General features: G+C 37.6%; 1 protein-coding gene across 1 annotated transcript in view; it reads right to left on the reverse strand.

The window, feature by feature from the left end:
- The window catches only part of LAMA2 (laminin, alpha 2), a 747,229-nt gene that overhangs the window by 311,718 nt on the left and 422,326 nt on the right, over nt 1-13,185 (reverse strand). The window contains exons 23-27 of the mRNA XM_006834727.1: nt 11,929-12,165; nt 8,649-8,792; nt 7,803-7,982; nt 7,502-7,690; nt 7,285-7,418 (exon numbers count right to left, since the gene is read on the reverse strand). Coding sequence (XP_006834790.1) covers nt 7,285-7,418; nt 7,502-7,690; nt 7,803-7,982; nt 8,649-8,792; nt 11,929-12,165 — 884 coding nt within the window. The remainder of the gene's footprint in view (nt 1-7,284; nt 7,419-7,501; nt 7,691-7,802; nt 7,983-8,648; nt 8,793-11,928; nt 12,166-13,185) is intronic.

Below are 13,185 nucleotides of genomic sequence, written 5' to 3' on the forward strand. Positions count from 1 at the left end.
TTGGAGAGCAAGTTTCAGAGTCTCTTCTGACATCTTATTTTGAGTGTCTTCCAATTTGAGTATCCATCTTTTAGGATTGTATCTAAGAATATTCTGGTGCTATTCAGAATATTTCAATATTCAATATTTTGGTTCTGACAGTATCCCACTGTTATTCGTAAAATTTTCAGTGGCTAAACATTCAGAAGTAGTCTGTCTCTCCTCCTTCCTAGTTTGTCTTAGTCTGGAAGCTGAGCTGAAACCTGTCCACCATGTCTGAACCTGCTAGCTTTCAAAATACTGGTGACATAGCTGGCAGCATCACAGCAACATGTAAGCCACCATAATATGACAAACTGAAAGAAGAGTGGTGGTTGGATCCCCTAATATATCTTATTTCACCTAAAGAATCAAAACTAGTCACTTAAACCAAGGATATTATGTTTAGTGAGCTATACAAAATAAGGTGATAACAGACTTATAGGGAAAAAGTGGAATCATCATAGTTGTAGACCAGTGAAAGGGGTTTGAGACAAAAATTATAGTGAATAATGCACAACAAAATTGTTTCTAACAATTCCACTTATAAAATGTTCTGTGTGTCACGAAACTCTTATTGCAGCATAGGACAATTTGCATAATTATTTGCAAAATTACGAAGTTACTTATTACCTTCTGTGAAGTGCATACTTGCTTCGACTTCTGTCACCTGATTTACATTTGATACTCTGAAATAATTAACAATGTGGTTGACAGCGTATTTTTTGATACTTATTTCTTTATTATTTCTCGTAAAAATAATCTTCTAGAAAAGGAAACTAAACAAAGTATTGCAAGTGAATTTTGATCCCTGATATTTTTTTAAGCGAAAAGTTGTTAAATCAATCAGCTAAGCAATTTGAATTTTTTGTATGAAATAATAGAATTTTCTGCTATATTATGTGATTGCTGTTGTTGTTGTTAAGCGGCACTCAGTTGGTTCTGACTCATAGAGACTCTGCATAGGGTTTCCTAGGAGTGGGTGGTGGATTGGCAGTACAATACTTCTCCAGCATCATCACACCAGGATTCCATGTTATGTGATTGCTACAATGTAAATATTTAAAGTATGATATATTTATATAAATTAGTTTGACAAACAGACTCTTTACAACATTTCTGTTTTGTTTTCCGGGCCTGGTCTACTAATTTATTTTATAAAACCATTTAAGAACATGTACTGATTCTATGTTCTTATAGGACATAATGGAGAAATTGACATTAAAAAGAAACTGAGACTGTAAGTATAAATGCAACTTAGCTTCATGTCTCCATGGTATAAAACTTGTCTAGCGTTGTTGCTAGGTACCCTTCAGTCAGTTCCCACTAACAGTCACACTATATACAACAGAACAAACACTGCCCTGATGTGTGCCAACCTCCCAATCATTGCTTTATAGGAGCCCATTGCTGCAACTACTGTGTCAACCCATCTTGTTGAGGGTTTTCCTCTTTTTCACTGAGCTTATACTTTACAAAGTATGATGTCATTCTCCAGGAAGTGGTGCCTCTTGAACACATATTCAAAATATGTGACAAAAAGTCTCACTAACCTTGTTTCCAAGGTGCTCTTTGGCTCTATTGCTTCTAATACTGATTTGTTGGTTCTTCTGGCATTCCATGGTACTTTCAATATTCTTCACCAGTATCATAATTCACATGTATAAATTCATCACTAGCCTAACTTATTGCCTAACTTTCACATGCATATGAAGCTACTGAAAATGCTATGGCTTAGGTTAAGTACACCTTAGTACTCAAAGTGACATCTTTGCTCTTTAACACTTTAAATAGTTCTTTTGCTACAGATTTGCCTCATGCAATATGTCAGTTGATTGTTAACTGCTGTTTCCATCAGTGTTGACTCAGGTAAAATGAAATCCTTGATAATTTCAGTCTTTTCTCCATTTATCATGATATTGTGTATTTCTGCAGTTGTGAAGATTTTTTTTTTTTTCTTTACGTTGACTTGTACTCCATACTAAAAGCTGTATTCTTTTGATCTTCATCAGTAAGTGCTTCAAGTTCTTTTTGCTTTCAGCAAACAAGGTTGGGTATTTGCATATGAGCTGTCCTCCAATATTAATGATACATTCTCTGTATAGTCTGACATACAAACTGAATAAATATGATGAAAGGATACAGCCCTAACACACAGCTTTCCAGATCTTAAAATACATAGCATCCCCCTGGTCTTGTTTGAAGGACTACCTCTTGACTATTTAGGTCTAGAATTCATATTCTTTTCAATGTTATCCATAGTTTGTTAAGAGCCACACTGTTGACTACATTTTCGTAGTCAGAAAAACAAAAAAAACACATCTTTTTAGTACTTTATGCTTTTAGCCAATGTCAACAACATTGATGTCAGCAATGATTTCCCTCATTCCATTTCCTCTTCTGAATCTGGCTGGAATTTCTAGCTATTCCCTGTTGATGTACTGCTACAACCATTTTTAAAATATCTTCAACATTTTACTTGTATGCTATAATAAAATGCCATTGTTCAATGATTTCCACACTGTGTTGGATCACTCATCTATGAGGGTGAGTAAAAAATTATCTGCCCATCCACATCTACGGCTGATGACAGCACTGAGCATGCACATGAAATGATTCCACCAAATAGACTAGTGACAGTGGATTATGCGGCAAATCATTTGTAAATCAGCTATGGCTCTGCCTATGAAATAATCCATGGCAGAATTGGGTTTCAAAAAGATTGCATGAAGTGGGTACAGAAACAACACATGGAAGAGCATAAACAGAGTGTTTGGAAATCTGCAAACAAAATTTGGGCCCATACTCAAAGGAAAGTGAAAGTTTCTTTTAAAAAATCATTACTGGTGACAAGATGTGAATTTGTCACTACAAATCTGAGAGAAATGGTAGAGTATGGAATGGAAACAACTTTAATCACTGACCAAGAAAAAGCTCAAAAGTCAATCATCAGCTGGAAAATTGATTCTTACAGTGTTCTGGGATTCTCAAGCACCAGTATTGGAACAACCATCAGGAAAAGGGTTCATCAATGAGCAGTGCTTGTTACAGTAAGATGCTCCCTGAAGAACTGATGCCTGAACTTCGTATCAAATGCAGAGGATTGCTATCTAAGGATCTGGCATTCTTGCATGAAAAATACATGTCCTCACACCTCTGTCCACACTGTTGACACTCTCCAAAAACTTTTTTTTTTTTTTTTTTTTTTGAGATGTTAAAGCGTTGTAGTCCTGATCTTGCTCCATCCGACTTTCACTTGCTTGTCCTCAAAAAACATCCCTTTGAGGACAAAGATTCACCTCTGGTGAAGAAGTAAAGCCAGTGGCGCTTTTGTCCCTCTCAGTTCAGCCTAAGAGTTTTTTAAATAAGGGAATACAAAAATGTGTTGACCAATAGACAAAGTATATTGAAAAGCAAGGAGATTATGTAAAATAAATGATGTATTTATCTTATGTAAAAGTTTATTAAAATAAATTCTACATTCACAGTATGGATAATTTTTTACTCACTCTCTTAAGTCTACATATTTCCTCATTTTGTCCCATTGAATGAGTTATCCCAGCCACTCGAAGAACATGACCACATGAAAGTCTACTAGCTTCATTAGTTATTCTCTTTTAAATTCTGTATTTTAATGTTTTCCTATTACTAATTCCTTTTGCCATGGACCATGGACCAGTTCTTGCTCTCTTTTTTTTTTAAAAAAAACAAACAAAACTTTTAATTTTGAATTTACTGAAGTTTTGTAGACAAGATGAGCAGTTTTACATTGAACAAATCATACACTTTGTTTCATCCCAATGATTGCAATCCCTTCCATGCCAAACAGTTATCCACTTCCTCCCTGAGCTTTCTATTTCCAGTCCACCCTCCTTTCCAACCCTTCTCAAGTTTGTCCTTAGCTAAATGTTACCCTTTTGATTTTGAACAGTTGACATTTTATGGTCAGCTTACCTTACTGGAGTCCTGGTTGTGCACTATGGGATAATGCACTGGACTGCAATGTCAGTTTGAACTGCAAGGTCGGTGGTTCAAGTTCACGCTCCTTAGAAACACTATACATGGGTTGGAACCGACTCCATGGTACTTAACAACAACAACAACATACCTTACTAGTTTTGTTGTCCCCACCTATATACCCATTTACTTCTTGGTTGAAAATTGGGCCATAAGGTGAGTTCCTTTCCAGACCTGAAGAGTGGTTGAAGGCCTTAGTCTTAGGTTCCTCTAGTCTCTTTCTGACCAATAACAGATTATTTAAAAAAAAAAACAAAAAAACATATAATTTTGAGGTTTGGTCGACATTTTCTCCCATTCTATCTGGGACCTTCTGAAGTGATCCCTTTCAGAGCAGTTAGTAAAGGTAGCTGAGCATCATCTAGTTAAACCAGTCTCAGGATTGTGGAAATTGATGTTCACCTGCTCCATTAGTCCATTGGACTAATTGATTCCAGGCCTCCTCAGTTCTCATCACTTTTCTTTCTTCTGTACATTGAGAAACCAATAGTTAGTTGTACCTTACATGGTTGCTTATGAGCTTTTAAGATTCCAGGTGCTAATCACAAAAGTAGGATACAGAACATTCTTTGTGGACTATTTTATGTCAATTGACCATGGTGTCCCCTGAGTTATAGTCCTGAGGCCCCAATACCTCATTGCCTTAAAATGTCTGATAATACCTCAGTGTTCATCATTTTGCCTGCTGTACACTTTACCACATTCATAGTTGTATTTGCAGGAATGATAAATATCCATGGACAAATACATTCTTTGTCTGTGTGTGAATTGACTGAAGGTTTACAGAGAAGATCATCAGTTCTGCATTCAACAAATCATGTACTTTGTTTCATTACATGGTTGCAGTCCCCTCATGTTAACAGCATTTACCTCTATTCACTTTAACCACTACATTCCTCCCTGTGTCTCCCACCACCCCCATCTTCCAAATATATTCTTTTAAGCCCTTATGTATTTGTGGGTATACTCACACTGTTTCTCCAATACCTGTTCAACCAGTGTATCTGTCCACATATGTACCCCTTGAACACTGTTACTCCAGGGCAGTGCATATAACAGAATTTACCTCTATCCCATTGAGCCCTTGTATACCACTTTGTGCCTTCATCTCTCCCATCATTCTTCTGGCAACCTCCCTTTTCTTCTATATTGCCTTTACTCTCCCCCAAGTTAGTATTTATCTACCCTCCCACTCCTGGTAGCCATAAAAAAAATGCTTATTTTGGCATGAAAACCTTAACTTGAATTTTTGCAATAGTGGTTTTATACAATATTTGCCCTTTTGTGATTGACTAGTTTCACTCACCATAACATCCTCCAGGTTCACCATGTTATGAGGTGTTTTTCAGATTTATCACTACTTTTCACTGTTGCACAGTGTTCCACTGCATGTAGGTACCAAAGGTTTGTTTATCCTTTCTTCCATTGATGGGCATTTAAGATATCTGTATCTTGTTGCAATTGTGAATAATGGTGTGATTAACAATAGTGTGCATGTGTCTACTTGTGTCCTGGCTCTTTTTCCTTGTGGATATATACCAAGTAGAGGAATTGCTAGGTCATACAGTGTTTCTATTTCTAATTTTCTGATGAAGGGGCGCATCGTTTCCACAGCGTTTGAACTATTTTACAGTGCTACCAGCAATGTAGGAGGGCCCCTCCACACTCTTGTAAGATTGCTGTCTTCTGTTTCTTTGAACTTTGGGCTGAGATGCTGTCTCGTTTTGATTTGGATCTTCCTAATAGTGTCCTAGTGTGCAGCTGTGGGTTAATGCACAAGACTGCAAAGTTGTTTGAACTGTAAGGTCGGCAGTACAAGCTCACCAGTCGCTCCCTGGAGTCCCTATACAGGGCCACTATGGGTCAGAACTGACTTAATGGCAATTAACAACAACAAATGGCTAATAATTGTGAACATTTTTTCTTATATTTTGGCTGCCTGAATGTCTTCCATGGTGAAGTGTCTGCTCAAATCCTCTGCCTATATTTCAATTAGGATTTTGTTTTTCTTGTTGTAGCTTTATATAAATTTTAGAGATTAGTCCCTTCTCTGGAACTAATTTTACAATGAAAATTGTAATTTTTTACAATGACAATATGTCACTGTAAAAAAATTTTCACAGTAGGCTGGCTTTCTTTTTATTCTTTTGGTGAAATCTTTTGATGCATGTGTCTAGTATTTAGGCAATACCCACAGGCTATTTTGTCTTCTACTAATCTACCATCATTTGACATTTAACACTATCCCCTTCATTCCTTTCAAGATTATTTTCTTGGAGCACAACAGTCTGCACTCACAGTACTAGGTTCTTTCCTTCTCATTCATTTTTCAAAACTTTGAGATTATTTTTCTTCCAGGACTGCCCTAAAACTGGCATTATTAATGTCATCCATGTAGGGTTAGTGCCATCCTTTGTAGATCTCAGTTTAATTGGCCTTTTTTGGTCATATGACAAAACTGCATACTCCTTTCTTGAAGTTTTATCTTTGGTTTTCCAAGAAGTTATATGCATACTTACTGGCTTTATGCATTCTTTCCAATATCTTTTGATATGTCTTTGCCAACACTTTTTAAACACTGGTGTTTTTCATGTCTTCTACAATGCTCTCTTGGTAATATCCATGGGTGATCTCATCTATTTCTTTAACATAAACTATCTCAACTTTGCTGATGATTGATAGATACAGATCTCTGCTCCTGACCTCTCTGCACAGTTTTAGACCTTATTTCTATCTATCTTTTACATTGCTGTTGATGTTGTTAAGTGCTATTGACTCGGTTCCAACTCATAATGACTTTCTATAGGCTTTCCAAGGAGACACTGGTAAGTTTGAACCACTGACCTTGTGGTTCAAACCGACATTGGGGTCCAGTGCTTTATCCCACCATGCCAAACCAGGACTGCATCCTTCCTTTACAGTGATTGCTAATTATTTCTTGTCATGTTTATGGAAAATGACAATATTTTAAAGCATGTGGTGAACAGATGGCGCTATACAAAGTCAAAAAAGATTGGATCAACTTGGTTCTGCTTGGTTCCAAGAAGGGTTGAATGTGAGTGCTTATTAATTCAATATTTTTCCTAATTGTTTTTCTCCCTATTTTGTTATTTTAATGAATAGCAGTAACTTCTACTATGTAACCTGTCTTCTATCATCAAATTCTAAAACCAACCATATTTATGTCGGGCTGACTGGTTCCTTTCATAGACTCTAGTATAAAATTTTAACTTTTTAAATTATAGTTACCTGCTTTGTCGCAAGATGTTCCCATAAGTAGCCTTGATAAGAATATAATGAATATCATATAGTGTATTCAGAAAGTCTTCACGGGTCACAGTTCTACTGATTTGAGGATTATCACCATAATATTTCCATTCTTTCTATTAAAAAGAAAAGAAACTACACTGAAAAAACAGAATGCAAAGCAACTGATATCCTTTCTATAAACAACTAATAACCTTACCTCTGTCATTTCAATTTCATGCCTTGTCAACTGGCCATTTAGGGGAGCAGCCATGTGCCTGACGATAATTCTAGCATGAGCAGGAGTCCCACCTCGAATGATAACTTGAGGGTTATAGGTAGAGAAACCTGTTTCTTCTCGTGCCTCGAAAAAGATTGCATACTTGAGTTTGCCACCATAGGCCATCAACTAGAAAAAAACAATGATGAGTGAGTGATAAGTTAGTTAAGTCTCCAAATGACAAATGCTTAGAAACATAGTGTACTTTGTTCTAATGTGATTTTGAAGTTCCTTTTCTTACCTTCTTTCCTTCAAATTGTTCTGGAAGTTTCCAATAAAATGGTTCTAAATGGAGATCTTGTTTCACCAGATCCATGTGTGCAATGATTTCTGGGCTTTGAAAAGCAATCCCCTTGGTAGTTGTGTGTTGCAATGCCTCATCCACCAATGGCAAAATGGTCTGCTCAGAGTTCAGTGTTATCTGCACATCAGGACAAAACACGGTGGAGGTAAAGTCTATATGGTCCTGCAGGCCTATCTGCAGCCCTATGTTGGCAAACTGTTCTCATAAGGAACAACTTATGCATAGTGGACATGTGAAGGAAATATATAAACCTTTCTGACATGTTTCCATTGGGAACCCATTACATCTGTGAAAATTGGAGTTACTGACAACAATAAAAAGTAGAATTTAAAAGTAAATAGAGCTAATGGAAAATTAAAGTAAAAATGAGCATGCTTCTCCCAAAAATTCGATGATTCCCTGAGGTCAGTTAGCATAAATGGTGAAGTTCTGGTTTTCATTGGTGCATTAGCTCACATCAGCACTCATGCTACATGCACCACTTCTTCAGAGTTCTGCTTCTTCCTATCCCAAAGCACAATGTTTCCCTTTAAGGTCCTTCTCCTTTTTACTTGGCATATATTACCTTATCAACAATAAATAAATTGATTTTAAGGAAGAATAAAAAAAGGCATCTATTCCACCAGGGTTTTGGCAGATGGCCCTTTACCATTTCTAAATGCACATGGGGGAAGGGGTTACTTAAATGCGTTGTCATTTTCTACTACCCCTCAGAGCCTGACTAAAAGACACCAGCAGGAACTAACATTATACCATTACATGGCTCGGTAGTTCCTTACTCACCCCCCTACGGATCAGTCCTTTAGCTTCAGAGCACTGAGAAGTAGCACCAAAGCAATAGCAGCTGCTGCAGCCAAGTGGGTTCTTGGCATCAAGTCCAAATTTGCCAGGCCGGCACCTGTCACAGTGGACACCTTCCACGTTTATCTGAAGACAGACCGTGTATATAATTAAAATGTCATGAAGAAATAGACTTGACAAAGAATAACAGGAACACATGATTTAAAAAAATACTAATAAACAGAACAAAGAAAAACAAAAGAAAGGTGAATATTAGACTCGTATCTTAAATGGCATATATAGATAACCTTACTTTGAGGATTCCATGGGTCTCCAATATGTCTTATTTATACATAATTATATTATTTTTTAAATCTAAGGGGCACATTTCCTACAGTTCTACTGTGAGTGATGTTGTTGTTGTTGTTCTGAAATACCATCGAGTTGATTCCTACCAATAGTGACCCTGTATAGGGATTCCAAGGAGCGAATGATGAGCTTGAACTGCCAAACGTGCAATTCAAACGGCTTGGCAGTCTGATGCATTAACCACAGCACCACACCAGGACTCCTACGGTGAGTGATTTGTTGTTGTTGTTAAGTGCCATTGAGTCATTTCTGACCCATAGCGACCCTGCACAGGGTTTCCGAGGCTGTAAATCTTCACGGGAGCAGAATGCCTCATCTTTCTCCCTCGGAGCGGCTGGTAGTTTCGAACTGCTGGCCTTAAGGTTCGCAGCCTGATTTGTAACCACTACGCTACCAGAGCTCCTTTAGAATTGCTTAATTCTACTGTGAGCAATAAAAAATACTCATGAGAATTTTCCTAAACAAAATAAAAACAATGATGCCATGCAAACTTGTAAAAATCCTGCAGAAGGTTAAAATCTAGTTATGTCATTGTAAACAGTTTTTGGTTGGTGCAGATAATTAAGTGCTTGACCACCAGTCAAAAAGTTGGCAGTTCAAACCCACCCAGAGGTCCCTTGGAAGAAGGCCTGCTGGTCTGCTTTTGAAAGGTCACAGCCTTGAAAGCACAATGGAGCAGTTGTGCTCTATACAGACGAGATCACTGTGAGATGGAGTCACCTCATGGTAAATAACAACTGCTATAGTACAGGGTCGCTATGAGTCGGTTCCGACTCCACGGCACATAACAACAACAACAACATAGTACTATACAGGTAGATAGTGATTGACAGGTAATGCGATTATAGATGCTAGATGGATAGATAGATGATAGATAGATAGATAGATAGATAGATAGATAGATAGATAGATAGATAGACACATAGATTGTTGTTGTTGTTAAGTGCTGTTGAGTGGGTTATGACTCATAGCTACCCTATATAGGGCTTTGGAGGAGCAGCTGGTGAGCTTGTACTACAGACCCTATGGTTCAAACTGACTTTGCTAGCCAGCACATTAACCTGCAGCGTGACAAATAGATAACTAAAAACCAATTGCCAGGCAGTGGATTCTGACTCATAGCTGTTCTATAGAGTAGAGCTGCCCACCACCTAGGATTTTCAAGGTTGCAATCTTTACAGAAGTAGGCTGCCATAGCTTTCTTTTACTCTTGGCAAGCAGATATTGGGTTTGTATCACTGACCTTTCAGCTAGTAGAAAAGAGCTTAATTATTGTACCACGAGGGCTCTGATAGATGTGTATGTATGCATGCACACACATTTATCTATACATAGTTGACATAATGGTTTACAAGTTGGACTGCTAACCACAAGGTCATCAGTTGGAACGCTCTAGCCCCACTTCAGGAGAAAGAGGCAGATTTCTGCTCCTGTACACATTTACAGTCTTGGAACCCTACATAGGGTTGCTATGTGTCAGAACAGACTCTTGATGGGAATGGGATACGAACACACACACACACACACACATTGCTATTGTTAGCTGTGTAGAGTCAGTCCGTGACTCCTGTTGTCTCCGTGTATTACAAAGTAGCTGGAACTGCTCTATTAGGTTTTCTGGGCTATAATCTTATGGAAGCAGATCATCAGGCCTTTTATTCTGGGGAGCAACTGCATGGGTTCAAACTGACTAGTTTTTTGGTTAGCTGCTGGTTGCAAATTACTTGTGGCACCCAGTTCCTTATATACACACAGGATATCTACACTGCATATCTGTAATGTATAATTGCAATTGTAATATGTCATAACTCAGTATTGTACTTTTTATTATGATGGCAGAACCTACCATTTTCTGAAATCTCAAGACTACATTAACAAACAGTACTCCCATTTGATGCATTTGAGTTATGGTCCATAAAAGTACTATGGACTGCCAGAAGAACAAACAAAACAGCCAGAATGTTCCTTAGAAGCCAGGATGACCAGAATTCATCCCTCATACTTCATACTTATTATCATGAGGGACCAGTTCCTAGAGAAGAACATCATGCTTGGTAAAGTGGAGGGTCAGTGAAAAAGAGGAAGACCACCAACAAGATGGATTGACACAGTGGCAGCAATAATGGGCTCACACATAGAAACGGTTGTGAGATTGGTGCAGGACTGGGCAGTGTTTCGTTCTAATATGCTTACGGCCACTAGGAACCAGTACTGACTGAACGGCACCTAACAGCAACCCAGATTTTTATCTTCAGTTTCCTCCTTCCTTCTTTGCTTATACTTTGTCTTGAGAAGATACTCTGATGCAGTGTTAATTGTATTTCCCTTGGACTGATTTTTCTTAGAAACATTTAAAGAGAAAATATCCCTCTTATTCTTTTTAATTGTCTATTTTTCTACATCATTTAACAATATTAATGAGGGCTGAAATTTGCAGATAGTCACTGTTTGTAACGTCAGTGTTTATATGTGATGATATTTTACTGAACTTTCACAGCGGTAAATATATTTTTCAGTGTACAGTGATTACAGACTAATTTGAAAAAAAAAAAATCTTTAAACCTTATTATTTACCGGTAATTTCGCTGGTGACACTGAAAACAGCTTTCTTCTTTTCCTCAGATTATTCTTGTTTAAGTAAAGCAAATACATAGAAAAATAACTTCATTTTATCATGGAAAATGCATCATTTCTATCAACTAAGAAAAAAGATGAGGCTTGGTTGGATATAAGTTCTTGACAAGCTGTGCTTAGCTGCATGCAAATGAATAAACACAAATGAAAACTGTATGAGTTTCAGTTTGTTTATCTATTTAGCTTGAGAAGCAGGGATAATGAGCACTGATTGAAGTTATAAGGGAACAGCTGACACAGAAATGAGTAGAAGCTCGCTTGCTGTATTGGCAGCACGCACCTTGCAAGTACACTGCCCAGTCTGATCGCCACATGAACATTTTTTAGTCACTGGATCACAGGTCGAGCCATCAGTCCCAGGCAGGAAGCAGTTACAGAGATCACAGTGAGGATAATTCCAATGACCTCGGCTGCACTCTGTACATTTTGCACCGATGAATTTTGGATGGCATTTGCACTGGCCCGTGTTTACATTGCATTGGAAATCACGAGATCCCACCAAACTGCAGTTGCAAACCTAGGAGGAGATAAAACAGTATTAACACAATTCCATTGGGCATAGCTCAAAATTTTACTTCTAGTATGTCTATGCACCTATTAATCAAGTATTGATCATGTGGTTATCATATGCTTTGCATTATTCTAGTCTAAGTATTCTGGGACATATCAGAGAGCATTACACAAAAAGTGATCCTTGAATTTACTAAAATATATGATGGTCCAGAAACCACAATGCAGTGTGAAGAAGAACGAAAATATACCTTTTTGTGGTGGGAAGGGATTATAGGTAAGTGTGGTTGAATTGGTTTCAATTCATAGAGACCCTGCATAGGGTTTCCAAGGCGTATTTTTAATTTTCTAGGGAACAGAATACCTCATCTTTCTCCCATGAAGCTGCTGGTGGGTCAAATCCCTACATTGTGCTTTGCAGTCCAGTGTTTATCAAATGGAGTCACCATGCTTTTCTCAAATGCTTTTTGCTTCAGAGATTGAACTTTAGTCAAGCTCAGTTTTATCTTATCTTCTTATTGTTATTTCATTTCAATTTTATAGAGAGTTACCTTAGAGTCTTACAGAGGGGGACAAAGCAAGTATATAAATAGAGTATGCTGCAATAAGCCTGGAATGATGGCCAAAGGACAAAATGCTCTAAGAACATACAGGTAATGAGTATTAAACCAGACAAGGAAAAAACAGGGGGTTTCAAGAAGTGAGATCTAATGGCTTGTGTTTGACATTTAATTTTATCACAACCCTTATTTGAGATTCCTTGGAGGTAAGCATATCGTCCTTTTAAAGGTACAAAGGAATTTCTCCTTATTATGTAATTCAATTGCATCAGTTTTTCAAATCAAGTCACTTTGAACCTCAAGGTCAGTGGTTCAAACTTACCAGTCACTCCTTGGAAACCCTATACATGATCACTGTTGAGTCGGAACTGATTCAATGGAACATAACAACAACAACAACAACAACAATTCTTCCTAGGTCATCCTTATTCACTATTCAGCTTCCACCTGCATATTTGTTGTTGTTG

This window comes from Chrysochloris asiatica, unplaced genomic scaffold (assembly GCF_000296735.1).
Source record: "Chrysochloris asiatica unplaced genomic scaffold, ChrAsi1.0 scaffold00013, whole genome shotgun sequence".
Lineage (NCBI taxonomy): Eukaryota > Metazoa > Chordata > Mammalia > Afrosoricida > Chrysochloridae > Chrysochloris > Chrysochloris asiatica.